At 57.8% G+C, this 26,875-nt stretch overlaps 3 protein-coding genes across 15 annotated transcripts; 2 read left to right on the forward strand and 1 right to left on the reverse strand.

Annotated features, from left to right (window-relative positions):
• Window positions 1-621: 621 nt before the first annotated feature.
• On the forward strand, window positions 622-19,872 carry KMT2B (lysine methyltransferase 2B; the record flags this gene model as incomplete). Its single annotated transcript, XM_081032734.1, has 37 exons — window positions 622-984; window positions 2,111-2,183; window positions 2,428-4,445; window positions 4,661-4,774; window positions 4,868-5,018; window positions 5,307-5,586; window positions 5,748-5,803; window positions 6,044-6,322; window positions 6,641-6,735; window positions 7,009-7,107; window positions 7,241-7,354; window positions 7,494-7,640; window positions 7,743-7,838; window positions 8,276-8,393; window positions 8,947-9,060; window positions 9,228-9,412; window positions 9,486-9,575; window positions 9,665-9,769; window positions 9,899-9,972; window positions 10,760-10,875; window positions 10,972-11,063; window positions 11,143-11,280; window positions 11,980-12,138; window positions 12,369-12,489; window positions 12,566-12,644; window positions 12,743-12,903; window positions 13,994-14,221; window positions 14,304-15,600; window positions 15,690-15,779; window positions 15,861-15,967; window positions 17,801-17,938; window positions 18,024-18,098; window positions 18,185-18,362; window positions 18,663-18,770; window positions 18,875-18,958; window positions 19,075-19,204; window positions 19,297-19,872. 37 exons carry the CDS (start codon window positions 622-624, stop codon window positions 19,570-19,572), a joined length of 8,148 nt encoding a protein of 2,715 aa, XP_080888860.1. The 3' UTR covers window positions 19,573-19,872.
• On the reverse strand, window positions 19,781-25,148 carry IGFLR1 (IGF like family receptor 1). 13 transcript variants are annotated; one of them, XM_081032746.1, is made up of 9 exons: window positions 25,001-25,144; window positions 24,227-24,273; window positions 23,773-23,882; window positions 23,561-23,656; window positions 22,718-23,245; window positions 22,069-22,284; window positions 21,420-21,592; window positions 20,791-21,121; window positions 19,781-20,671 (listed from the first exon to the last, which is right to left on the reverse strand). In XM_081032746.1, exons 6-9 carry the CDS (start codon window positions 22,250-22,252, stop codon window positions 20,346-20,348), a joined length of 1,014 nt encoding a protein of 337 aa, XP_080888872.1. In that variant the 5' UTR covers window positions 22,253-22,284; window positions 22,718-23,245; window positions 23,561-23,656; window positions 23,773-23,882; window positions 24,227-24,273; window positions 25,001-25,144; the 3' UTR covers window positions 19,781-20,345. The 13 variants fall into 13 exon arrangements, with proteins under 13 accessions (XP_080888872.1, XP_080888873.1, XP_080888869.1 ...); XM_081032747.1 differs by lacking the exon at window positions 22,718-23,245 and having other exon boundaries at window positions 23,307-23,656; XM_081032743.1 differs by lacking the exons at window positions 22,718-23,245; window positions 23,561-23,656 and adding an exon at window positions 24,669-24,914 and having other exon boundaries at window positions 25,001-25,130.
• Window positions 25,105-26,688, forward strand: PSENEN (presenilin enhancer, gamma-secretase subunit). Its single transcript, XM_081032748.1, has 4 exons — window positions 25,105-25,418; window positions 25,614-25,705; window positions 26,117-26,221; window positions 26,413-26,688. The coding sequence occupies exons 2-4, from the start codon at window positions 25,645-25,647 to the stop codon at window positions 26,550-26,552; spliced, it is 306 nt and encodes a 101-aa protein (XP_080888874.1). The 5' UTR covers window positions 25,105-25,418; window positions 25,614-25,644; the 3' UTR covers window positions 26,553-26,688.
• Window positions 26,689-26,875: the final 187 nt, after the last annotated feature.

Here is a 26,875-nt window from a genome sequence, read left to right on the forward strand (position 1 = left end):
TGCGGCATTTTTCTTCCACGCTGTACGGAAAGGCGGGTGTGTGGTACCTCGAACTGAGACTACCCCTTGGCCGCCGCCCCTTGCCCAGCCCACACCTCCTGAAGTCGCGAACTCTATTACCCAGTGTCTCCGGGCTTCTCAGGATCCAAAGGCCCCTGCACACTGGGAGTGGTAGTTCATGCGGGCCGATGGCCTAGACAAGAACGCTAGGAACAGTGCGCAGCGAGGACCGCCCCTCCCGGACGCCCGAGAGATGGCCTCCGTTCCGGGTCCAGACGGGACCCCACTGCCCCAGCTCTCGCGGCCCTAGCTGCGGCGGAAGAAGCGACGCGTCCGGACTACATTTCCCTGAGGCCCCTGCGCCTCACCCCTCTCCGGCCGCGACGCGAGGTCTCTGCCTTTCAGGCGCGGTCCAGGGTGACGGCCGACGGGCCTCGGACTCCCGCTCCCGTGGTGCCCCGCGCGTGACCGGCCCAGCCCCCGGCTCCCGCCAGCCCCGCGGCGGCGCTGCTTGTTGTCGTGAGCCGCAGCCGCCCCGCCCCTCCTTCCCCTCCCCTCCCCCCGGCCCTGCGCACGGGCCGCCCCTCCCCCTGCCTCCCCGGCCCCTCTCACGGTGCCAAGATGGCGGCGGCGGCGGGCGGCGGCAGTTGCCCCGGGCCTGGCTCCGCGCGGGGCCGCTTCCCGGGCCGTCCGCGGGGCTCCGGCGGGGGCGGGGGCCGCGGCGGACGGGGCAGCGGAGCCGAGCGAGTGCGGGTAGCTCTGCGGCGCGGCGGCGGCGCGGCGGGGCCGGGCGGAGCCGAGCCCGGAGAGGACACGGCCCTGCTCCGTTTGCTGGGGCTCCGCCGGGGCCTGCGCCGACTCCGCCGCCTGTGGGCCGGCCCGCGCGTTCAGCGGGGTCGGGGCCGGGGCCGGGGTCGAGGCTGGGGCCCGAGCCGGGGCTGCGTGCCGGAGGAGGAGAGCAGTGACGGGGAATCCGACGATGAGGTGAGGCAGTCACAGGCGTCCCCAGCGCCGGGCGGGGCGGAGGCCGGGGGCTTCCAGGGGTCCGGGTGGCCCCGAGGAATGACGTGGGAAAGCGGGGTCCTCGGGGCCCCTGCGGAGGAAAAGCGCCCTGCACATAGGCATGGGGGGTGGCCGGCTGCGCGGAACTGTCGGTGCTCGGGGCCTCTGCCAGTGGGTAGGGAAGCCCGAGCTGCAGCCGAGCACTGGGGCCCGAGTGGGTCCTGCTGAAGTCTCCTGGGCTGAGCCTTCTTGGCAGCTGGCAAAGCCGGGGCAGTGCAGGTTTGGGCCGGAAGGCTCTGGGAACTGCATGCCCCACCAGTGGTGGTGACAGCGGCAGCGTGGCGTTGGTGGACTCAGACTGGGGCTCTCGGGGATCTCACCTGTAAGCTGCCCCGCCCAGCCTCGCAACCTCTGACACAGCCCTGGTTTCACCAGTGCCCCATTTCCTCTTTTGACCTAAAGAGGAGAGAGGGTAGAATGGTGGAGGGCTTCCCTCTTAGGGCCACAGGTTGAAGAGAAATGGAATGAAGGCAGACGCTGGACACTCTGGCAGGTCTGAGCTCAGCTCTGGATTTATCCCCAGCCTGAGAAAAGGCAGGAAGGTGTGGGTTGTGTTACTCAGGACAGTTTGTGGCCACCTGAGGACTCAGAGTGGATCTCAACGTGATAAACCATTTGATGCACACCATGCTTGGGTGGCCCTATTTCCATCTTCGTTCGGGAAGAAACTGCGGCCTGTGAGGGTGTAAACAGAGGTCCCACTTTTTTTCTTCTAAATTGGAGTATGAGAGAATCTGAGGGTAGTGCCTACTTTGTGGCCTGAGAAGACCTCGTTCTGTTTCCTCTGGGGCCAGCAGGCCACTGTTGGCTGTGCTGGTGTGGTCTGGCACAGGAGATGGGGTTTCAAAATATCCCGCGTTTCCATCCCTAAGGAGAGACCCTGTTTTCTACTCCCCTCACCTTCTAGTCTTTTCAGTTCTTTTGTAAATAGGAAGGGGTATATTGCGGGGGAAGCTGGGGATAGTCCTCGATACATGAGTCTCAGGTGGAACTAGGGCTTTGGCACTGACTGCTGTTTCTCCCCTCCACCCTTGGTCCCCTAAATCAGGAGTTTCAGGGTTTTCATTCAGATGAAGATGTGGCCCCCAGTTCCCTGCGCTCTGCGCTCCGGTCCCAGCGAGGTGAGTGATGGGGAAACTACTTCTATAGCTTTATAGGAATGTTATTCTCGCTCTTTGTGTCGGCTCTTCCCTGTTCAATTAGAGTCTCTGTCAGTTACTGAGTATGTTCTGTGTTCAAAGCCCAAGCTAGGCTGGGCTGTGGGGGGAAACAGACAAGTAAGACTTAGTCCCTGCCCTCCTGGAGTTCCTTCCTCAGTCCGCAAGGCTAGCTTGACCCATCTCCCCACACCTATTCTCCTTTTAGGTCGAGCTCCCCGAGGTCGGGGCCGCAAGCATAAGACGACCCCCCTACCACCTCCTCGCCTAGCCGATGTGGCTCCTACCCCTACAAAGACTCCTGCCCGGAAACGGGGTGAGGAGGGCACAGAACGGATGGTGCAGGCACTGACTGAACTTCTCCGGCGGGCCCAGGCACCCCCTGCCCCCCGAAGCCGGGCATGTGAGCCCTCCACCCCCCGTCGCTCTCGGGGGCGGCCCCCAGGACGGCCAGCAGGCCCCTGCAGGAAGAAGCAACAAGCAGTAATGGTGGCAGAAGCAGCTGTGACAATCCCCAAACCTGAGCCTCCGCCTCCTGTGGTTCCAGTAAAACACCGAACTGGCAGCTGGAAGTGCAAAGAGGGGCCTGGCCCAGGACCTGGGACCCCTAAGCGTGGAGGACAGTCTGGGCGAGGAGGCCGTGGAGGCAGGGGCCGAGGCCGAGGCGGGCTCCCCCTCGTGATCAAGTTTGTTTCAAAGGCCAAAAAAGTGAAGATGGGACGATTGTCCTTGGAACTTGAATCAGGTCAGGGTCAAGATCAACATGAGGAAAGCTGGCAGGATGCCCCCCAAGAAAGAGCTAGAGCTGGATCTGGACAGGGAGAGGGCCCCTGCTGGAGCAAGGAGCAGAAGTTGGAGGAGGAGGGAGAAGAGAAAGAAGAAGAGAAAGACAAAGAAGAGGGGAAAGAGAAGGAAGAAAGAGTTGTAGCTGAGGAAGAGATGATGCTAGCCGAGGAAAAGGAAGAGACAAAGCTGCCCTCACCACCCCTGACTCCTCCAGCTCCTCCCCCTCCCCCGCCTCTCCCATCCCCCTCAACATCTCCTCCATCCCCATTTTGTCCTCCACCACCCTCAGTGACCCCTCCGCCCCCACCATCCCCTCCACCGCCTCCTGCCCCAGAGGAGCAAGAAGAACCCGCACCTCCTGTGATCCCAGCTACATGCTCCAGGAAGAGGGGCCGGCCTCCCCTGACTGCCAGCCAACGGGCAGAGCGGGAAGCTGCTCGGGCAGGGCCAGAGGGCACCTCTCCTCCCACTCCAACTCCTAGCACCACCACAGGAGGCCCTCTGGAAGACAGCCCCACTGTGGCCCCCAAAAGCACCACATTCCTCAAGAATATCCGGCAGTTTATTATGCCTGTGGTGAGTGCCCGGTCCTCCCGTGTCATCAAGACACCCCGGCGATTTATGGATGAAGACCCCCCCAAACCTCCAAAGGTGGAGGTCTCACCTACTCTGCGGCCTCCCATTGCCGTCTCCCCACTCGCCCCCCAGGAACCAGCACCAGTCCCTTCTCCACCATGTGCTCCAACCCCCCTACCTACTCCAGTCCCACTCCCTGAAAAGAGACGGTCCATCCTAAGGGAACCCACATTTCGCTGGACCTCGCTGACCCGGGAACTGCCCCCTCCTCCCCCTGCCCCTCCGCCAGCCCCACCCCCACCCCCTGCCCCTGTCACCCCATCCAGGAGGCCCCTCCTCCTTCGGGCCCCTCAGTTTACCCCAAGTGAAGCCCACCTGAAGATCTATGAATCGGTGCTTACTACTCCTCCTCTTGGAGCCCCTGAAGCCCCTGAGCCAGAGCCTCCTCCCGCTGATGAATCTCCAGTTGAGCCTGAGCCACGGGCAGTGGGCCGCACCAACCACCTCAGCCTGCCTCGATTTGCTCCTGTGGTTGCCACCCCTGTTAAGGCCGAGGTGCCCCCACCTGGAATTCCAGCTCCGAGCAATGGGCAGCAACCTCAGGCTCAGCTACAGCAGCCCCTACAGGCCTTGCAAACCCAGCTGCTGCCCCAGGCACTACCACCACAGCAGCCACAGTTACAACTGCAGCCACAACCCCCACCACAGCAGCCGCCACCACTGGAAAAGGCCCGGATTGCGGACCTGGGTTCCTTACCGCTGTCTGGTGTAGAGGAGAAAATGTTCAGTCTTCTCAAGAGAGCCAAGGTGCAGCTATTCAAGATTGACCAGCAGCAGCAGCAGAAAGTGGCGTCTTTGATGCCGGTAAGTATGGTGCCTGGGCCAGGCCCCCGCACCCAGTCATCCTGCCTCGATTCTCTGAAATCCTTGAACCTCCTGCCTCCCTAGACACCCTCCAGCATTGCAGGGAACCCTCAGAGCCAGTCCTTCCCCTGTACCCCAGCTTCCTGTGTTCCGGCCCTGGCCTCATCTTTCCTCACTTTTCCAGCCTCTGACCCTGTTGTTTATTCCCCCACCAGCCAAGCCCTGGAGGGCAGATGGAGGAGGTCACGGGGCCTGTCAAGCAGATGTCAGATAGAGGTTCTGTCAGGTCTGAAGATGAATCGTTGGAAACGAAGAGAGAGAGACCATCGGTATGGAGTGGGAGGAGGGCCCTCTGAAGAAGGCTGGTTACAGGCGCATAAGCAGCAACTCCCCACATGTATTACTGGTTTCTCCTCCCCCAGGGCCCCGAGTCCCCTGTGCAAGGCCCCCGCATCAAACACGTCTGCCGTCATGCTGCTGTGGCCTTGGGTCAGGCCCGGGCCATGGTGCCCGAAGATGTCCCTCGCCTCAGTGCTCTTCCTCTCCGGGATCGGCAGGACCTCGCCACGGAGGGTAGGGTGGGTGTGTCATGGGGACATTGGACCGCTGTGTCAAGTCTGGGGCCAGCCAATGTACCAGGCGCCTCGGAAAGGGAGCTGAGTGGTGGGCTTGGGGCGGGGTGGCAAGGGGGTTGGAACACATGCTAGGTCTTCGACCAAGTGGGTTTGGGGGCCCGTGGAACCTGAGCACTGTCTGAAGGTGGTGAGCAGAGGGCCAATTGAAGGAGGTCTAGGAAAGAACAGGGACATGAGGTAGAAAGCCTGGTGGCTTTGTGTCTCCATCCCCTCTCTGCTGCACCAGATACCTCATCAGCATCTGAGACTGAGAGTGTCCCATCACGGTCACGGCGTGGGAAGGTGGAGTCAGCAGGGCCTGGGGGAGACTCAGAGCCTACAGGGTCTGGAGGGCCCCTGGCCCACACACCCCGGCGCTCACTGCCCTCCCATCATGGGAAGAAAATGCGGATGGCACGGTGTGGACACTGCCGGGGCTGCCTGCGTGTGCAGGACTGTGGTTCCTGTGTCAACTGCCTGGACAAGCCCAAGTTTGGGGGCCCTAACACCAAGAAGCAGTGCTGTGTGTGAGTAGTTGGGGTGCAGCCTCCGTTCCCACCCATGGTTGCCCGTCACCCAGGCCGCCTGCCCTGCCATAGCAGTGGGATTGGCACCCTTGTGGAGAGCTTCCTCTCTTCCCCCAGACCACCAGTCCCCTACCCTGGTGACGTGCTGCTCCCCTCCCCAGATACCGGAAGTGCGACAAGATAGAGGCTCGGAAGATGGAACGACTGGCTAAAAAAGGTAACAAGTTTTGAGCATTTCTTTGCATAGTCTTCTTTAGACTCGTGGTATGAGGAAACGATGTTTTCTTTGCTCACCTCCCCTTCTCAGTCCACCACCTTTGTCGTCTTTTCCATCATGTGCTTTTGTATCTCTCCCATACTTGTTGTCTTCTGCCCCACTTCGTTGTGGCTTTTCCCATCCCAATGTCCCGTGTCCCTGGCTGAACTCAAAATCCTACTAAGTCCCCTGTTCCCACAGGCCGGACGATAGTGAAGACGCTGTTGCCCTGGGATTCCGATGAATCTCCTGAGGCCTCCCCTGGTCCTCCCGGCCCACGCCGGGGGGCGGGAGCTGGGGGGCCCCGGGAGGAGGTGGTGGCCCCCCAAGGGCCCGAGGAGCAGGACTCCCTCCTACTGCAGCGCAAGTCTGCCCGGCGCTGCGTCAAACAGCGACCCTCCTATGATATCTTCGAGGACTCGGATGACTCGGAGCCTGGGGGTCCCCCTGCTCCCCGGCGTCGGACCCCCCGAGAAAATGGTGCGAATTGCTTGTTGCTTCTTCTGTCAGTCAGTCGTGTGTCTTTCCTGTGAGAGGGACGGGGCTCTGACCCAGGGCTCTTTTGGTGTGATGGAGAAAGTGGCTGAATGCAGAGAAGGAGGTAGTCTTAGGTGGACGGGGGAACTGGTGTACGAGCTGTTTAGTAGCCTATTCCGCAACGCCTAACTAAGGGTCACCCTAGCGGACCTTGGTTGGTTAAAGAAGGCCCTGGGGATCTAGGTAATATTGAGAGTGGTAGAAGAGGGGCAATGGGGCAGGGAAGAGAGGGGAGCCTCACTGATCATGTGTCCTGCCTAGAGCTGCCAGTGCCAGAACCTGAGGAGCAGAGCCGGCCTCGCAAACCCACCCTGCAGCCTGTATTGCAGCTCAAGGCCCGAAGGCGCCTGGACAAGGTCAGCACGGCCCCACACCAAGAACCCTGAGCCCTGTGGAAGGCATGGCTCCCACCCTCCGGGAGCTTCCTGGCAACTCAGGGTAACGGGCTCACCTGAGTGCCGTGGTGTGTCCACACCAGAAGACAGGCCCTGAGGGGTGAGGCAGGCCTGTCCTTCTGGAAAGCAAAGGACCTGGGCAAAAGACAGGGTGGGACAGGCTGAGGGAGAGGGCAGTGAGAAGTCTGCAGTTGTGGGGCGGGCAACCTTCTGACCACCACCATCCCTCCCTAGGATGCTTTGGCCCCTGGCCCTTTTGCTTCTTTTCCCAATGGCTGGACTGGAAAACAGAAGTCCCCTGATGGTGTGCACCGGGTCCGTGTGGATTTTAAGGTATGGTGTTGAGGGGAGGGTGGCAGGGACTGGTCGGAGGAAACTTAAGTATGTCTGAGAAGCCAGGCCTTTGAGGATAGATCTGACATGTGTTCCTGACTGCTCTCTGATCCTGTGTCCTCCCTTCCCTCAGGAGGATTGTGACCTGGAGAACGTGTGGCTGATGGGAGGCCTGAGTGTGCTCACCTCCGTGCCAGGGGGGCCACCTATGGTGTGCTTGCTGTGTGCCAGCAAAGGCCTGCATGAGGTTGGACCCCCACCTTTTTTCACAGCCCCCAAGTCTCCATTAGGCCTTACTGCTTGATTTCTAGGGCCCTCTCAGCAGGGTCTCCTGCCCCGGCCTCTTGGCTTCACACTGTGCCCATCGTTCACTCTTCCACCCCCAGCTGGTGTTCTGCCAAGTCTGCTGTGACCCTTTCCACCCATTCTGCCTGGAGGAGGCTGAGCGGCCCTTGCCCCAACATCATGACACTTGGTGCTGCCGCCGCTGCAAGTTCTGCCACGTCTGTGGGCGCAAAGGCCGGGGATCCAAGGTTTGGGCACAGGAACCATGGGGGTGGGTGGAGATATGGAGGAGAGGGGTATCTCTATGCCAGTAGGTCCTACCATTGCTGTCTTTCTCCGTCATCCAATAGCACCTCCTGGAGTGTGAGCGCTGCCGCCATGCTTACCACCCAGCCTGCCTGGGGCCCAGCTACCCAACCCGGGCCACACGCAAACGGCGCCACTGGGTGAGAGATGACGCCCACACCCCTTGCTTTGGAGTTCTAATTAATGCCACCACCACCCCCAGCCTTGCTCTAGGCCAGGACTCTCATGAGGAGGGGAAGGTTTGGAGGTCCTTCTGAGAGTTTGATAAACATAACATTTTTTTCAAGAACGTCACATAGATAAGATTTTTTTGCAGAATTTGCTTGTAATGTTTTCAGGGTCTCATGGATTCCGTAGTCCCAGGCTCAGAATCCCTTGCTCTCGCCTAACTTCCACTCCCCCAGTCTCCCCATTGCCAATCTCCCCACTTCATTCCCCTCCTGTTCTGCTTCTCTTACCCGTCCTTCCTCATCTGTCTCCTGCTTATTGTCCACTCCTCTTTGCCCAACCACCTCGCACTGCTCCAGCCTGGTGTCTGGCTCTACCTTTAATGTCACCCTGCTCCCCTGCCCCCCAGATCTGCTCAGCCTGCGTACGTTGTAAAAGCTGTGGGGCGACTCCAGGCAAGAACTGGGACGTCGAGTGGTCTGGAGATTACAGCCTCTGCCCCAGGTGCACTCAGCTCTATGAGAAAGGTGGGGACCTGGCAGGGGTCCTGGGCCCTGGGGGTCCACTGGGGTGTGGGCCAGGCTCCTGCACAGGCAGTTAGAACAGAAACTCATTTCTAGTGGCTTTCCACCCTCTTTTAGCCATGGAACTTTTTCTGCTGTTCAGAGTCCTCTTCCATAGAAGCCTATTCAGTACATAAAATAGAGGGACACAGCCTCTCTGAGGACAGTGGAAGTGGAGGACCTGGGACCTCACCCTTGTGATGGTCCCTGAGATGCTTCCTGGAACTTCACGTCTCCACTGAGCACTTTGAAAAACTGGGCTTTCCTTACCTGTGCAGGCAGCATTTTTAGCAAGGCCCTGTTCCTTGTGCGGCATTGGGGCTACAGGGTTAAAAAAGAGGCCTTATCCTTGGCCAGCTGTTGGGGAAGGGTAGGGACTCAAGATGGGCCATAATGGAGGCAGCCCGTGCAGCAGTCAAGGGGTGGCGCTCCCAGCCCCCCCCCCCCACCGGAGACTCTGAGGGGCAGGTGGTGGCCCCAGCCCCTCTGACTTGCCCTCGTCTCCCCTCTGCCTCAGGAAACTACTGCCCAATCTGCACCCGCTGCTATGAGGACAACGACTATGACAGCAAGATGATGCAGTGCGCACAGTGTGACCACTGGGTACACGCCAAGTGCGAGGGGCTCTCGGGTGAGTGGGGGGGACCGGGATGTGACCTCAGCCTGCAGGGGTCCCTGTCCTCCTCCCCACACGCCTTCAGGGGACAGCTGGGTTCTATGTCCTCGGCGGCCTAGGCACTGCTGGGAGCCCTCACATCCTTCCAACCATTTTCTCCTTTCTCACCCTGGCTCTTCTAGATGAAGACTACGAGATCCTTTCGGGGCTGCCAGACTCAGTGTTGTATACCTGTGGACCATGTGCTGGGGCCACACCCCCCCGCTGGCGAGAGGCCCTGAGTGGGGCTTTGCAGGGGGGCTTGCGCCAGGTGCTCCAGGGCCTGCTGAGCTCCAAGGTGGTGGGCCCACTGCTGCTGTGCACCCAGGTCTGGAGGACTCGGGCACAGGACGGGGTGGGGCCAACCCAGCACCAGCCCTGCTGACTTCCCCTCTTTGTAGTGTGGGCAAGATGGAAAGCAGCTGCACCCAGGGCCCTGTGATCTGCAAGCTGTGAGTCAGCGCTTTGAGGCAGGCCACTACAAGTCCGTGGTGAGTGGGACACTGAGAGGAACAGGTGGGTGCCATGAGGAGAAGGCTGGGGTAGGGGAAGGCGTGGGTCCTGACAAGCCCCCTTACAGCACAGCTTCATGGAGGACGTGGTGGGCCTACTGATGAGGCACTCAGAAGAAGGAGAGACCTCAGAGCGCCGGGCAGGAGGCCAGACGAAGGGGCTCCTACTGAAGGTGAGCTCTTTGGGAGATGCCTGTAGGGTGGCCTGTGTGATAGTGGGGCGGAGAGAGTGGGTCCTTCAGACCCTGCCCTTGCCAACTCTCCTGGGGAAGCCACTTCTCATCCTGTTACTTACTCCCCAGCTGCTAGAATCTACGTTCGGCTGGTTCGACGCCCACGACCCCAAGTACTGGCGACGGAGTACCCGGCTGCCAAAGTGAGCAAGGCTGGGTAGCAGGAGGGGAGCCAGGGAGTGAGGGCAAAGGCCAAGGGCACCTGGGAATCCAGAGTCAACCTACCGTGTTTTCCCAGAAATAAGACCTAGCCAGACAATCAGCTCTAATGCATCTTTTGGAGCAAAAATTAATATAAAACCACATCTTATTTTACTATAAGACAAAGTCATACATAAAATACAACATATAAGACCTGGCCTTATATTAATTTTTGCTCCAAAAGACGCCTTAGAGCTGATTGTCCGGCTGGGTCTTATTTTCGGGGACACACGGTAGGCTAAGAATAGACAAGGAGCAGAGTTAGGGCTGGAGGGTGGTGGGACCAGGGTCAGAGTCCCAGTGGTGGTAGACTAGCAGAGACTCAGATTGTGGAGTTAGTTCTCGCTGTGTCTCGACTTTGTGCAAGACAGTGTTGGGGACAGCAGTGAGCACACCATGTTTGGAAGGTTGAGCAGGCACTGACGACCCAGACAGTCAGGGTGATGATGAGGAAGCCCAGGGAGGTTCCTGCTGGAACTCAGGGCCTCAGACTTTCTAAAAGGGGTAACATCCACGCTGAGATGTGGAAGAAGAGTATTCCAGGCATGAGGAACAGCATTTCATGTGCCAAACGTGCCACGAGAGGGCCTGGCTTGTTTGGGAGACTGAGAGAAACGCCACATGGCGAAAGGACAAAGGGTGTCAAGGCATAAAGGCTGAGGTGGTGAGTGGGTCCCAGTCCAGCCACCCCGGTTAGATGTGTCAGATGCTGACCCTGCCTATCCACAGCGGAGTCCTTCCCAATGCCGTGTTGCCTCCATCCCTGGACCATGTCTACGCTCAGTGGAGGCAACAGGAACCAGAAACCCCAGAATCAGGGCAGCCTCCAGGGGACCCCTCAGCAGGTACTGGGACATGTGGGCTGGAGGCCAGAGCCCCTGCTTTGGGGGGCCAGGCTCCAGGTCCTGATGCTTGGACCATCCTTCCCACACTCCTTCCAGCTCTGCAGGGCAAGGATCCAGTTGCTTTTTCACACATGGACGACCCCCGTCAGTGTGCCCTTTGTCTCAAATATGGGGACGCGGACTCTAAGGTGAGGGCTACTGCGTGAAGCCCCAGGTTGTGGGTCCTGATCCCTGGGGCCTGTCTTCATGTCACTCCTCTGCCCTCAGGAGGCGGGGCGGCTCCTGTACATCGGGCAGAATGAGTGGACACATGTCAACTGTGCCATTTGGTCAGCCGAAGTGTTTGAGGAAAACGATGGTTCCCTCAAGAATGTGCATGCTGCTGTGGCTCGAGGGAGGCAGATGGTGAGGGCACGGGCCTGGAGAGGTGGGCAGCCCTCGGGGTCTCGGGTAGGGCTCCTTCCATGGCGACAGCTCGTTTCACAATCTCTACCCCTGTCCTTCACTGCTGGTGCTCGGTACCTTTTGTCGTTGGCTCAGGGCTTTAGTGTGGCACAGATAGTGGCTTTTTCCCTATATGTGTCCTCTGGCCTGGGGACCAAAGCTTAGAAGTCCTCCTGTTGATTGAAACCGTGCCAAATGCTTTCCATACAGTATGGCATTTAGCTCTTACTATATCCCCATGAGGTGAGGTGTTGCCTGGGCCAGAATACCCCCTTCCCAGTGTGGGACCTGGGGCAGGTACTGTAGAATGCCTCAAGCTCACCCTCAGGAAGTGGGACGTGAGAGGTACCTACCTCAGGACAGATGTGAGGATTAAATGAAAATAGAGATTCCACGTTAGAACCATGTGTGAGATGGTAAATGCTGCTATTGCTGTTTTTCTTCTACTGCGACACTCTGCTTCAGAAAAATCTGAAATAATTTTGATATCAGTGTGGCCTTGGTTGCAGCTAGGGTAGAGGTTATGTTTGGTGAGTGCCTTTGCTGTGGGAAGTGCTGGGCTAGACGGGCCCAAGCAGAGTCTCAAGGACAGTGATGCTGAGCATCAGGCCCTGGCCCCGGTCACTGGCTTCTCCCCTCAGCAGCCCCTTCCACCCGCAGCGCTGTGAGCTCTGCCTAAAGCCTGGAGCCACTGTGGGCTGCTGCCTTTCCTCCTGCCTCAGCAACTTCCACTTCATGTGTGCCCGGGCCAGCTACTGCATCTTCCAGGATGATAAGAAAGTTTTCTGTCAGAAACACACAGACCTGCTGGATGGCAAGGTGGGCCATTACCGGGGGGGAGACAGCTCCCCACTGCTCTCTTTCTCCCTTCCACTCGGGGACCCCTGCAGCCCCTCAGACCAGGCCCCTGCTGCCTCTCAGTGTCTCCTTGTTCTCCCCAAGTCTTTTAGCCAAGCCCCCGACTGTCCAGTCCCTGCCTACAGAGCCTTCCCTTGCGTCCCTCTCACCCCCACCAATGCAGCAACCCTATTTGCCATCCCACCTCACAGGAGATCGTGACCCCCGATGGTTTTGATGTTCTCCGCCGAGTCTATGTGGACTTTGAGGGCATCAACTTCAAGCGAAAGTTCTTGACGGGGCTCGAACCTGATGCCATCAACGTGCTCATTGGTAAGCCACTCGCTCTCGGTGGTGCTCTTCCTGACCCTGCCTGGCCCCCCCTCCTGACCTCTCCTCTGCCCCGTAGGCTCCATCCGAATTGACTCCTTGGGTACTCTGTCTGATCTCTCGGACTGCGAGGGACGGCTCTTCCCCATTGGCTACCAGTGAGCATCCCGGGGGAATGGGAGGGTTTCGCGACTCCAGTGCTGGATCCCATTTCCCAAGTTGTTGTGACCCGCTTGTCCCCCCTCCCACCTAACAGGTGCTCCCGGCTGTACTGGAGCACGGTGGATGCTCGGCGGCGCTGCTGGTATCGGTGCCGAATTCTCGAGTATCGGCCATGGGGGCCAAGGGAAGAGCCAGTTCACCTGGAGGCAGCTGAGGAGAACCAGACCATTGTGCACAGCCCCGCCCCTTCCACAGGTAACAGCCTTGGAACTGCCTCATTTCCTTCCCTGAATGCCACCCTCCCCATAGAGGGACTCACCCACCCTTATTCCTCTCTCCCCTAAAGAAACTCCAACATGCTTGCCGTTCTCGTGGTTGTAATGGCAATAACAGATAACTTTATGGCTGTGCATTATGTGCCATGGGGCTGTGCTCAGCATTTCACAGGAATTGGGGGGCGGGGTGACAACTATTGTACAAATGTAAGGAGCCTTTAGGGCCACCTGACTTGGGGGGCTACATGCTCAGGTAATGCTCCCCACAGTTCTCTGAGGAAGGTACAAGCTCTGCTGAGCTGCAACTCGAAAGGGTAGTCAGTCACCCCACAGTAGAACAGTGATGGAGCCGGGATTCTCACCAGACCTGTTCAGTTCCCAAACTGGCACCTGCACGGCCATGTTGGTAGCTGAGGGCTGGATGGTACAGAGCAAACAATGGGCTTGGAGACTGGTAAAGGGAAAGGCTGTTGGGGGCTGAGTGGGAGGAGGAGGAGGAGGAGGAGGAGGAGATTGGGATTGTGTTTGTGAGTAAGGAGTTTGTTCCAGGTTGGAGCCTGACATGAAGCGGAGAGGGGAGGAGGGTGCAGTCGTCCTGGCTGAAAACAAGAGAGGTTGGGAGGAGGCAACAGAGATCAGTTTGCACAGGTTGGGTGGAGCCAGGTAATAGGGAGCTGCGAGTGCCAGGATGGGGCGGAGGTGTTTGATGTGGCAGGGATGCGCAGAGCAGGCAAGAAAGTGGTAGGACTGGCCGTGCCAGAGAGGGCAGTGCCCCTCGTGGCTTATAGGGCCTGAATCCAAGCCGTAGGCAGCCAGGAAGTGGGGAGATGGCCAAGGGTGGGTGAGGAAGGGTCACAAATGGACCGTGACCCGGGTGCATGTGGAGGTTTTGCAGAAGTCAACAGAGGGCTTTGGGGTCTGTGTGATGGCTGGGAACCAGTGCCCCTTGGGACTGGGTTAGGGGCAGGGGCGGAGAAGATGCCCTTGGCTCAAAAGAAGGGAGGCCGTTTGAGGAGAGGTTTTGACAAAGAGCCCCTGCCACCCCTGATGTCGTTCTCTTGCCTCTTTAGAGACCCCAGATCATGTGGACCCCCTGCCAGATACAGATGCCCTTATCCCTGGAGCTCCTCAGCACCACTCACCCGTCCAAAACCTGGACCCCACTCTTCGGCTGGATCCAAGTAGCGCCCCTCCTCCAGCCCCCCGCTCCTTGTCAGGGGCTCGAATCAAAGTGCCCAACTATTCACCATCCCGGAGGCCCTTGGGAGGTGTCTCCTTTGGACCTCTGCCCTCCCCTGGTGAGTGCCTGGAAGTATCCCGGGGAGGGTTGGGTCAGGTGAGGCAGTAGCACCTGGCTGACAGTGACCCTTCCTCCCACAGGAAGTCCATCTTGTCTGACTCACCACATCCCTACAGTGGGCGATCCGGACTTCCCAGCTCCCCCCCGACGCTCCCATCGCCCCAGCCCCCTGGCTCCCAGGCTGCCACCGTCACGGCGGGCCTCTTCCCCTCTCAGAGCCTCCCCTCAGCTCAGGGTGCCCCCTCCTACCTCAGTCGTTAGAGCCCTCACACCTACCTCAGGGGAGCTGGCTCCCCCTGGCCCTGCCCCATCTCCTCCGCCTCCCCCTGAAGACCTGGGCCCAGACCTTGAGGACATGGAGGTGGTGTCAGGACTGAGTGCTGCTGACCTGGACTTCGCGGCCAGCCTGCTGGGGACTGAGCCCTTTCAGGAAGAGATTGTGGCCGCAGGGCCAGTGGGAAGCAGCCATGGGGGCCCAGGGGACAGCTCAGAGGAGGAGGCCAGCCCTACCCCTCGCTACGTCCACTTCCCTGTGACTGTGGTGTCCGGCCCTGCCCTGGGCCCTGGCGCGCTCCCCGGAGCCCCCCGCATTGAACAGCTGGACGGAGTGGATGACGGCACAGACAGCGAGGCTGAAGCAGTCCAGCAGCCGCGGGGCCAGGGGACTCCTCCTTCAGGGCCAGCCGCAGGCCGGGCTGGGGTCATCGGGGCTGTGGGGGACAGGGCCCGGCCTCCCGAGGACTTGCCGTCAGAAATTGTGGATTTTGTGTTGAAGAACCTAGGGGGGCCTGGGGAGGGGGGTACTGGGCCCAGAGAGGAGCCACTCCCCCCAGCACCTCCCCTGGCCAATGGCAGCCAGCCCCCCCAGGGCCTGCCCCCTAGCCCAGCTGACCCCACACGGACGTTTGCCTGGCTTCCTGGGGCTCCGGGGGTCCGGGTGTTGAGCCTGGGCCCTGCTCCTGAGCCTCCCAAACCCGCCACATCCAAAATCATCCTTGTCAACAAACTGGGGCAAGTGTTTGTGAAGATGGCTGGGGAGGGTGAACCTGTCTCCACCCCAGTGAAGCAGCCACCTTTGCCCTCTCCCATCCCCCCCACCACCCCCACTTCCTGGACTCTGCCCCCAGGACCCCTGCTGGGTATGTTGCCAGTGGTGGGGGTAGTCCGCCCTGCTCCACCCCCCCCGCCCCCTCCACTGACACTGGTGTTGAGCAGTGGGCCCTCCAGCCCGCCCCGCCAGGCCATCCGTGTCAAGAGAGTGTCCACCTTCTCTGGCCGTTCCCCACCAGCGCCTCCCCCGAGCAAGACCCCCCGGCTGGAGGAAGATGGAGAGGTCTTGGAGGGTCCCCCCCAGGGTCCAGGGCTCAGTGGCACCGGGTGAGTGAGTATGCTGAGGCTGAGAGGCGGGCAAGCAGTTGGACAGGAGAAGGCAGCACAGGCTTCACGTGGTTTCCCCCCACCGCCAGGTTTAGCCGAGTGAGGATGAAAACGCCTACAGTACGTGGAGTTCTCGACCTGGATGACCCTGGGGAGCCCACTGGAGAGGAGAGCCCCAGGTGAGTGGCTAGTTCCCTTCCTGAAGGCTCTGGCTCTAGGATCACTGTCCCTTCCCTCTTCTGACAGGTCTCTCCTCACAGGCCCCTCCAGGACCGGTCCCCTCTGCTGCCACTTCCAGAAGGTGGTCTTCCCCAGGGAGATGGTCCCCCCGACCTGCTGCTTGAGTCCCAGTGGCACCACTACTCAGGTAGGGACCAGACTTTCCCTCTCACTGCCTCCTTCCCTGTGCTTGCTCAGCTGGGTAACTGCCAGATACAGTGGAGAATTGATCCACTTCAAAAAAGTGGATGGAAAAGGAAGTGATAGGAGACATGGTGGTCGGGTTGAATAGGACACCCCAGAGATGAAAGAAAGGTGAGGTTAGGTGTACCTGCAGACATATCAGCACACAGGATGCGGGCACTTGGACTAGGATGGCTGACCGACTCAGTGAAGCTAGAAGGGAAGTACTCTCTTGGTTAGGGAGGGCAGAGAGAGAGGGCTGCAGCCGAGTAAGCTGGTAATCCAGCAGCTTGAGGCTTAGAATTTCTGGTGGCCCCATCTTGTCACAATATGTGGATTTTTTCATTATGTAGAGCGCAGCTGCTGAACATGGAAGTGAAGTGAGGTAGAGTGAGACTGCTTAGCAGAAAGACTGCTTATGGGGTCAGAGAGGGCTTGAGGGTGTAGCAGTGACTCTGACGGGTCCCTGTCTGCCCTTAGGGAGCATACCACGTTTCGGTAGAGGAAATAGACATTTACATTAGCAGATGCACTGCAGCTTAGAATGAGCACTGAGAAAGAAGGCAGTGAGAGTGTCCAGGTGAGGCCCCTGTAGTCAGGACGTTGTGTTCAGGGGACAGAATGGAGGTGAGGATGGGAAAGGGCTAAGAAGAGGTGGAAGAAGTGTCAGAGGTGCACCCAGGGGCACTGAGGCCTAGAGATGACGTGGGTCACAGCAAGAGTCAGGTTTATAGAGTCTTCCTTAGTGAGGTGGGAAGAAAGCGTGGCCATGTGAGTCCTGCCTTTCCTAAAGTGTGCTCCATGCAAACTTCCATTATTCCCACTCTGCCCAGTATTCAGTCCTCAGTCGACGTCCTGCTTGAGCCAGCGGCATTTGGTGTGCTGATCTCCCTCCCTTCCTTTCCTGACTTCTAGAACTCACCCCTTTCCCCTCTGGTTTGCCACAGCCTGTCAACTTTGGCATGTCCCAGGTGCTCTCATCTAACTTAATAACCCTAAATTCTATCGCGAATTCTGATAGCCCCCAAATTGCTAGCCACACTCCTTTTTCCTGGTGCCTGCTCCCCATCTCCACCAGCACGTTGCCAGGGGAGTTTTTCTAAGAGGAATCTCAGATCCACATGTCTCCAACTGAGCTCTCGAGCTTTACCTCAAACTTGTTTCTCCCCCACCCTCACCATTTCTGTCAGTGGCAGTTTTATCCTTCCAGTTGTTCAGGCCCCAAAATTCGGATTTGTCCTTGAGCCCCCCAACCCCCTTCCTCTCATATCCACATCTCCTACACCAGCAAGTCCTGTCTGCTCGAGCTTTAAAATCTTAAGCCCTGACAAATCCCTTAAATATCTCAGAAAGTACGTGTATTTGATTCTGTAAGTATGGATCTATGTCATAATACGTTAGTAATGTTTATAGAAATATACTGCATATAAAAATAGATGTACAAAATAATATAATTCTCCAGTATTTTTCGTTGTGTGTGAGACAGAAGAATGAGGGGTAGAAAGGCATTTATGGTAGGCTGGGTTTGAGTGAGCCATAGTGTGTCCTGCAGGGCTAAAGCACTCCACGCCTTCATGGAACTGCTCATTTAGCCGAGAAGTCCTGCAGAAAAGGGACCGCAGATCCCTTAGAAAAAAATAATGTCGGGTCTGGTCTGTAGGGTTCACTGGGCAATTAGAGCAGGGGGAGGCCTTCAGACCCGGTGTCTATGCTTGTGCCCAGGAAGGGAGGGCGGGTGATGGAGAACTGGGGCTTTTGACTCCAGGAGGGGTGACTCTGACCTGCTTCCTGGGACCAGGTGAGGCTTCAAGCTCTGAGGAAGAGCCTCCATCCCCAGAGGATAAAGAGAACCAGGCCCCAAAACGGGCTGGCCCGCACCTGCGCTTTGAGATCAGCAGTGAGGATGGGTTCAGCGTGGAGGCAGAGAGCTTGGAAGGTGAGTCAGGAGTGGCGGTGACTGGGAGGGAAGGGGTCCCATACAATACCGTCCTGACTCTGCCCTGGCCCTTCCCTCTCCTCAGGGGCATGGAGAGCTCTGATTGAGAAGGTGCAGGAGGCCCGAGGGCATGCCCGGCTTAGACATCTCTCCTTTAGTGGTAAGTGGGGTACACAGGGATGCTGGGGACTGGGAGGACTCCCCAAGGGCATGATGGGCCTCCGACATGACTTGGACTCTCCCCAGGAATGAGTGGAGCAAGGCTCCTGGGCATCCACCACGATGCTGTCATCTTCCTGGCAGAGCAGCTGCCCGGGGCCCAACGCTGCCAACACTATAAGTTCCGTTACCACCAGCAGGGAGAGGGGCAGGAGGAGCCACCCCTAAACCCCCATGGGGCGGCCCGCGCTGAGGTCTATCTCCGGTGAGAGGTCTGGGGTATGATGCTTGGGTTGGGGGAGCCCCATGGGACTCCTTGGGGTACGAATTAAGTCTGTACAGATTGGAAATTGAGGCCCAGGGAGAAGACCCTAGGCCACTCCAGGAATTATTTCTGGAGTTCATTATCAGAAGAAACGCCATTCGTTCCCCTTTGGCTTGCTATGTCTTCCATAGTAGTGGTGTTTCTCCTGCTCTGCCAGCAGCAGACCCAGGCCAAGAGCAGGTGGGTGGCATCTCAGAGGAATGGCTACGAGCCTCCCTCCTTTCTTCCCTCCCCCTGCAGGAAGTGCACCTTTGACATGTTCAATTTCCTGGCTTCCCAGCACCGGGTGCTCCCTGAGGGAGCCACCTGTGATGAGGAAGAGGATGAGGTGCAGCTCAGGTCAACGAGGTATGGGTGCTGGCATGGACTGGAAGGGTCCTAAGGAGGGTGACCAGGGGCAAGAGAGATCATTCCTGGGTACCAGCCCATGTGACACTGCTGTCCTCCACCAGACGCGCCACCAGCCTGGAGCTCCCCATGGCCATGCGCTTTCGCCACCTCAAGAAGACGTCCAAAGAGGCTGTGGGTGTCTACAGGTTAGTGGGGTTGGGGGGAGGATGCCCCTTGGGTGGATGACAGGTGCCCTGGTGTGGTGCTGCCTTGGTCCTGTCCCCCTGCCCCCTGAGCTCCCCTTGCCCATCCTACCCTGCAGATCTGCCATCCATGGGCGGGGCCTGTTCTGTAAGCGCAACATCGATGCCGGCGAGATGGTCATTGAGTACTCTGGTATTGTCATTCGCTCTGTGCTGACTGACAAGCGGGAGAAGTTCTACGATGGGAAGGTGGGCTCTGCCAGGTCCTGGGAATGAGGTGGGTGAGGCAGGGCCCGCCCAGGGGAACAGGGCACCTGACTGCGCCCCCCTTGTTCCTGCAGGGCATTGGGTGCTACATGTTCCGCATGGATGACTTTGACGTGGTGGATGCCACGATGCACGGCAATGCCGCCCGCTTCATCAACCACTCCTGTGAGCCCAACTGCTTCTCTCGAGTCATCCACGTGGAGGGCCAGAAACACATCGTCATCTTCGCCCTGCGCCGCATCCTGCGTGGTGAGGAGCTCACCTATGACTACAAGTTCCCCATTGAGGATGCCAGCAACAAGCTGCCCTGCAACTGTGGCGCCAAGCGCTGCCGTCGGTTCCTTAACTGAAGCTGTGCTGCCCACCATGCCTCCCGCTGCCATCTTGCCCCTGGTCTGGGGCTCCCTAGTCCCTCCCAGAGCATCTCACCCCCGCCGTCACGTTCAGGGTGGATGTGGGCATGCAGGTGGCAAGGGCCCTGCCTCCACCCCTCCAGCCCACCCAGCAGTCCCCTTACTGCCCTGGGGTCCCAGGTTGTAAATAATGTACAAAGGTTTCTAAATCCCTTCTTTTCTATGCACTTTTTTTATTTAAGAGGGTGGGATCCCAGGTGGGAACCCCCCACAATAAAGTCTGTCAATGTTTGGAAAGGTGGTCTTCCAGTTTGTATAGTGGTAGGGCCAGGTAGGAGCTCGTTTCTCCATGCCCCACACCCATCCTGAGCCAAGGAAGCCCATCAGCCTCAACAGGTGGGTGAGAGGCCATTGTTCAGAATTACAAGTAAATTATGGGGTCTGTCCAAGGCTTCAGAGCAACAAATGTTGTGCATATTCTAAGTTAGAACCCAGCTGGGTCCCTGGGGATGAGCTCTCCCAGGGGTAGCAGTATTTCTCAAGGGACCCTGGTTGCCCAGAGGCACCTGAGGCCAGTTCTCCGTCATCTGGTCTAATGTGGATGATGGAGCGGGTCCTTTTCTTGGGGTGGGGAGAAGGAAATAAGGATGTCTGCTGTCTCTTGGCCCAATTAAGACTGTATTTCAAGAGGGCCCCTTAATGAGGCCGAGAGATGACAGGCACTGATTTCAAGGGAAACATATTGAGTATTAGGCTGGGCGAGCCCCAGATCACCCAAGCTTGGACAGCACCTGCAGTGCATCTGCCCTCCCTAACTGGGCCAGGTGTGTGCCAAACTGGCCCAGAGAAGTGGAGGGCTCCCTTGCCACCACCATCTCAATCAGGGCTCGCAGAGGTGAGCGACTGGGTCGCAGTGAGTAGGCAAAAGTGGACCAGGCAGCAGGCAGTCCATATCTTGCAGCCAGGTGTCGAGTGGTACCACAAGCCAGTGCCCCACCTGGCCCAGGCTCAGGGTCCAGCAGCACAATCAGTTCCTCCAGCACCTCCAGCTCATCCAGGAGTCGAGAGAGGGGCTGCGACGCCAGATTTGGCAGCTCTGGGAGACAGTGGGGGTAGGGGGGGAAAGGGTGGGCTTCCAGTCCACCTCCCTCCCTCGTGGTGTGTCCGGGACTAACCCCTGCCCAGGTGTGGAAGCAGAGACCTTCCTTGAGTTACCTGCCTTTGATGCCTCCTTGAAACCTGAAGGGAACGACTGCAAGAAGGTGTGGGTGTTGGAGTCACCACAAACCAAGCCAGGATAGGGGTGGAGGGTGACTTTCCCCTGGCGGCAGCGGCGGTGCCTTTGCAGGGCGAACAGGAAGATGGCTGCTGAGGTGAAGAGCAGAACCAGCACCAGAGGCAGGGCAAAAGTCAGCAAGGCCTGCCGAGGAACGTTGTCCTCAGATGTTTGTTCCGGACTGTAAATATCCGGTGAGCTGGGTTCCTGGGAGTTTAGGCTGGGTGTTTCAAGGTTCAGGGGGCAGGGCTCCTTGGTAGGGACCGGTTTCTGGAAATAGGGGTTTGGAGTAAAGCAGGAGGCACGCCCTGCTCCTGCCCCTCCAGCCCAAGGTTCCCATCCTTACAGCCCTCCATGGGGCCACTTCCCCGCCTGATTCGGCCCCCGCCCCTGGCCCTTACTACTTCAACCCCGGCCCGTCACCCCCTAATACCGTCCCCACTCCTATCCTCTGATGTGGAGCTACACCACCTCCTTTGATCCAGACGCCGCCCACCCGATCCCAAACACGCGGTACAGACCCCGCCCCAACGCCAGCAGGCCGCCCGGAGCCATGTCCCACTAGCACCTCTCCGCAGCGCCGCCCGGTTCCCGCGCGCGTGAAGACCGTGACACCGCCTCCACAAGGGCTACAAAGCTCCGCGCTGTTGGGGTTGCACTGCCCAGGAGGACACTTTTCGAAGGGATACCTTACGTGATCACCAAAGTCATTGAGCCCGCAGTTTTCTGAAAACTCGTGGTCTAGAGGGAGACGGGGACTCTGAGGTGTGGCCTCCAAGCCCCGCCTCCTCCGCGACGCCCTTTCCCTTTTGCCCTATCCCAGCAGGCCCCGCCCCTTATACTCTCCTCACCCACCCCTCCATCCTTCCACTCCCACCAGCCCTGCCAGTCTCGAAACCTCGTCCACAGGCCCCGCCCTCTTCATGCCCCGCCCGCTCCCACACTGAGCTCCGCCACACGCGGATTTATCTGCACAGCCCACCTCTTCCTCACCGCCCGGATCCACTTCTCTAACAAGTCACAAGCCTTGGCCGTAGCGCTCACGTAACCCACACTATGTATTTCTTCACAAGCTCAGCCCCCATACCAGCCTTATCTGCTTAAGGCCCGCCGCCTCTACCCTGAAGCGAGGCCCCCAAACCTAGCTCCTTCCCCGGTTCCCTATAACCCCCTAGCTCTGCCGGAACATATGCCTACGCCCAGTCCCTGCTCCTCACCCGGACAGGGGGGCGGGCCGAAGCGCTGCAGACAGCTGCCACAGCACTTGTTGTCAGGGTTCCAGTACTCGAGGCGGCCGCAGTGCTGGGAGGTTTCTCGCGGCGCCGCCTGGGCCAGGAGCAGCACAGCAAACAGAAGGCGTTGGGGCCCCATCCGGGCGGGGCCTGCAGCCAGGGCACCCATGACCGCAGGACTTCCGGCCACAGCCTTTGTCACTTTTCCATTAAATCAGAGCAGAAGAAAGAAGCAGTGGATGTGGGGCATAGGATCCCTAAGCCCCTACAGAAGCCAAGAATCTACCCCCAACCCCCAAGTCCAGTTCCTGGTCCTTTAGCAGAAGCCACAAGGCCTCGAGATGGCTAGATCAAAGACTCTGGAGACAGACTGTGTGGATTCATATCCCACCTCTGCCATGATCCATCCATAAAATAGGATAATAATCCCTACCACCTGTTTCATAGGGTTATTGTGGAGAAGTAAAACCGTTACTAGAAGTAAACCATTACTAGAAACAAAGCTTTTAGGACAGCACCTGACATACAGTAAGCTTAAGTATTAGGTATTACTGACGCCCATCTCAGGGAAGGAGGGACAGAGGACACAGCCCTCTCCCACTGAAGACACCCACTCAACTCCAAGTCACCTTACCTTAGCTCCTAACCCCAATCTCTTCCAGGCTGGGAATCCTCCAACCTGCCACAACCAGGAAGTCTTCCCCTTAAGAAGCTTCAGATGGATGTGCCGAAGTTTCTCCAGTACAAAGGAGCCCGCACCCCACCAGTCCCACTTGGGGGTGGTCCTAGGGCATTGGACCCTGAACCAGCTGATTTTCCACCTATTAGTTGAAGTTCTTCCGCTTAGTTATGACCAGAGACTAGCCTACTTCCCCTTTTCGTCAGGAGATGTGAGAGTGGAAGGAAATGACACCCACAGACTCAAGCTAGGCATCCAAATACAGAACTTCATTAGTAGAGGGGCAATAGGCCCCCAAAGCTAGGGAAGATGACCCTCGGGAGTTAAGGGAGCTTTGAGGAGGACTCCTGGGGAGGAACATCTGTGCCTATTGGGTGGAAGGCAAGAAGGCCAAGATCTCAGAAGCAGCCATGCGGGTGGCCTGGGGAACATCAACAGTTTCTTTCCTGGGGATGGTGGTGGGTATGGGACCTCGGTGGTGACCTGGGGACAGTAGTGGGGAGAGGAGGGTTAGAGGTACGGGGCAGAGCAGGTGATGAAGTACCTAGAGTTCCTGGAAGTGGTCTCAGGATAGATGCTCATGGAATTATCTCAGGATTAGAGATCCAGGCTGGTCTTGGATTTGGGGTTCAGGCTGATTTTGGGTTGGGACTAAAGTGCAGTCTTGGAATGGGGCTCAGTTCCAGTCTTAGGATACCAAAGGCTTGAGACATTGTTACTGGGGCATAGGATCAGGTTCATCTCAGGGCATAAGGGCCTTAGGGTATAAGAAGTCTTGGCAAGCTGGTCCTGAGGTACCTGCACCTGGTTCCCCGCCCATAGAGCTGCCGCCGCAGGTTCCGGGAAATGGGCCACAGGTGCATGAAGTTTCAGAAGCCACAGCGGGTATATTCTCTGGGTTGAGGATGGATGGATGGATGGTGGAGGCCATTATCACTGATAGCCCCAAACTAACACACACACAGGAGTCTGAGACTGCAGGTGCCCATCCCACCCCTCTACTGCCATACCTGATCTCATACTGCCGAAGTGACAGGAGCAGCTCGGCGTGCACAGCCTGCCCACTGAACCAGCGATTATTGAGTTCAGCTACTGCCCATTCTGCATCCTCATGCTGAAACTGATGGGAAAGTCAGTCAGGGCCGGCAATCAAACTCAGAAACCTTTAGGGGATTAGTTAGCAGCTCTGGGGGTGGACTGGATTTGGTGATGGACTTCAAGCTATGACGCTTCAATGGTGGCCATTAGGCATTGAAATGCTTCCACCTCTGGGCTCTAATGGGAATAAAGCAAGCAAATAGACATTGCCCAGGAGGTGGTCCCCCAAGTTGTCGCACATATTCATCTCTTCAGTCTCCCCATACTTCTCCTGCAGTTCGGTGAACACTTCCTGTGGAAGACCAGGAGGAGCTCAGCTGAGCTCCTGGCCCACAGGAAACTCAACCCACCCCTGCCAACCCTCACCTCAAAGAAGTTATGGTGTTCTTGCACCTCCATATCGCTCACGTGACCTGGAGGAGGAGGCAGGGTGGAATCAGGGGGTGGCCTGCTAAGAGCTGTCCGCCCTGCCCCCCAAACCGGTCCCTCTCTCAGTGCGATCCGTCTGCGGTTTGGGCGGTGTTCAGTGGATTTCGGTACAGGTTGAGCAGCACTATGGTCTTAATAGAACGTAGAGGGGCGGGGCCTGAGCTTAGAGGGCGGGACTACGCAAAGGGGTGGGGTAAGAAGGTTGGGGTGGGACTTAGCACCAGAGAAAAAGCCTAAGCGTCTTGAATGCATTAGAGACGCTTGCCCGTAAGAAATGCAGAAAAGGTGAGGGACGAAAAGTGAGGGACAAAAAAAAAAAAAAAAAAGAAAGAAAAAAAAGAAAAGTGAGGGACAGCCCAAGGGTGTAGTTTGTACGTACGGGGACGTGGCCAAGTTTCTGGGAGAAGAGCCTGAAGGTTGGGGGAGGAACCTGAGAGGTCCGACGAGAAAAAAGCCGGGCGGTAGGGTGGGCCTCAGAAAACCGCAAAAGGCGGGACCTCGCGATGATAGAAAACAGAAGGGGAATGGCCGGAGGCGTTAACCATCAAGCTCCGTGCCGGGTCTCAGCTGGCAGAAAGTCGGTTGTGAAGCCGGGAGCACCGGTCCCCATGCCGACAGGCCCAATCTTAAAGTCAAAAGAGCAGTTAACCCTGGCAGAGGTGCAAAGACAGAGATGAACCGGGGAGGCCGGGCACCCCAGAAACACCGTACCACGCCGCCCAGCCACCAGGAAACCAAGTGCTCTGTCTCCGACCCCCCGAGCGGCCACTGCTTGTGCTGGTTCTCACTTGTCCTTCTCAGTCCCGAATATCGAAGCTAAATATTCAACCATTTTTGCCCGAACCTTCCAACTCTGCCTGCCCTTAAGTCACTTCCGTTGGTTAAAAAAGCACTGGGAACTGTAGTTCTTTGCTGCCTTCGGATGCTTATCACGCGCTCAGAAACTCCCTAATGCGCTTGCGTGTCGGAGGCCTGCGCCCTCTCCACGGAATCACCTACAGAAGCTCACGCGTACAGCGCTGCCTATCAAAAAAGACTACAAACTCCAGAGATACTTGCGGCATCTCGCGCAAACGTCTGCAGTTGAAAGTGGCAAAGGCGTCCAAGCGGGAGGAAGTAGACTTCACTGGTGAGTTGGGGGTCGTTTCGCGCACCCCAAGAAATATAAAGAGGGTCTCCACCCATTCAGTTTGCTAGTGGGGGTAGAGGTGCCCTTCTTTCAGCAAACCAACCCTGCAGTTGATCTGTTTTGTTGGTAAAAAGAGGCGTGGTTTTTCGCGATCTTTGCATCTCACAGTGTCAAGGCTTGTGTCTTGCCTCGCAGACCCTTGAGACGACCTGGACCCAGCGCAGCTATGAACTTGGAGCGGGTGTCCAACGAGGAGAAGTTGAACCTGTGCCGGAAGTACTACCTGGGTAAGGGCCAGTCTCCTAGGGTCCCAAGAGAAGACAGGGAACGGGACTAGAACGCCTGAGGGAAGAGGGTCTGGGAGCCTGGATTCTTGGATCTAAGGGATGAAACGGCTGGAGACGCGAATTCCTGTGTCTGAGGGAAGGGCCTGGGTCCTGAGGAAGGAAGAGGCTGGGCTTCAACTTCTTGGTCCCAAGAGGAGAGTTGGGGGCTGGATTCCTGGATCCTCAGAAAGAAATGGTTGAGGAATCAAATTCCTGGATCCCAGGGAAGATCCAGGATTCCTGAGTCCCTAATAGCAGAAATCTCAATTTAATCTTGGGTGTGGGAGAGGACCTTCCAAATAAGTCCTCTAGGTGAGTGTTGGGTGGATACTCATTGTCTTATGTCCCAGTTTGTGCTTCTTTTCTCTTTAGGTGGGTTTGCTTTCCTGCCTTTTCTCTGGTTGGTCAACATCTTCTGGTTCTTCCGAGAGGCCTTCCTTGTCCCGGCGTACACAGAGCAGAGCCAAATCAAAGGCTGTGAGTCCAGGACACAGTTGAAAAAAGGCCATGGCGGGGAGGGGGGCGAGGAGCAGGGAGCTTTGATGGGAGCGTATGATGGAAGTTCCAGAATTCTGGGGCTCTGTGGAAGAGAAGAGGGAGCTGGTCTGCGGTGGGTGACCAGAGGACAGGTGGAAGCCAACCTTACCTACTCCTGCTCCCTCTTACAGATGTCTGGCGCTCAGCTGTGGGCTTCCTCTTCTGGGTGATTGTACTCACCACCTGGATCACCATTTTCCAGATCTACCGGCCCCGTTGGGGTGCCCTTGGGGACTATCTCTCCTTCACCATACCCCTGGGTACCCCCTGACAACTTCTGCGCAGGCCTGGGATCTGCTCATTCTCCCAGGATGGGGTCCTCTCCTCTGAGCCTACTCTTAAGCCCCTAAGACTTGTTTCCATGTATGTTCTTTGCTGACATTCCCCAATAAATAACCCTAATTGTCTATGTTGACTTCCTGGGATCTTTTGGATGTTGAAACATAAAGTGATTATTAATATTCAGAAGCAATTATTGAATGCTTACTTTGTGCCAGGCTTAGTGCTTCACTCATTATGTGCATTTTTTTCACTGAATACTACTCATAACCCTTTGAAATAGGAAATGTCCTGCTCTAGACACCTATTTTACAG

This window comes from Rhinolophus hipposideros, assembly GCF_964194185.1.
Source record: "Rhinolophus hipposideros genome assembly, chromosome: 21".
In the NCBI taxonomy this organism is placed as follows: domain Eukaryota; kingdom Metazoa; phylum Chordata; class Mammalia; order Chiroptera; family Rhinolophidae; genus Rhinolophus; species Rhinolophus hipposideros.

What these genes read in the sequence shown, in the direction of transcription:
- IGFLR1 (XM_081032740.1), bottom strand. Translation starts at nt 24,259, where the DNA reads ATGGAGGTGCAAGAACACCATAACTTCTTTGAG. An exon ending in CGGCCCGCCCCCCTGTCCGG is followed by an intron (nt 21,593 to 22,068) that starts GTGAGGAGCAGG and finishes GTCTCCCTCTAG; the next exon opens with ACCACGAGTTTTCAGAAAAC. An exon ending in CAAGGAGGCATCAAAGGCAG is followed by an intron (nt 20,672 to 20,790) that starts GTAACTCAAGGA and finishes ACTGTCTCCCAG; the next exon opens with AGCTGCCAAATCTGGCGTCG.
- PSENEN (XM_081032748.1), top strand. Translation starts at nt 25,645, where the DNA reads ATGAACTTGGAGCGGGTGTCCAACGAGGAGAAGTTGAACCTGTGCCGG. An exon ending in GTGCCGGAAGTACTACCTGG is followed by an intron (nt 25,706 to 26,116) that starts GTAAGGGCCAGT and finishes TTTTCTCTTTAG; the next exon opens with GTGGGTTTGCTTTCCTGCCT. An exon ending in GCAGAGCCAAATCAAAGGCT is followed by an intron (nt 26,222 to 26,412) that starts GTGAGTCCAGGA and finishes TCCCTCTTACAG; the next exon opens with ATGTCTGGCGCTCAGCTGTG.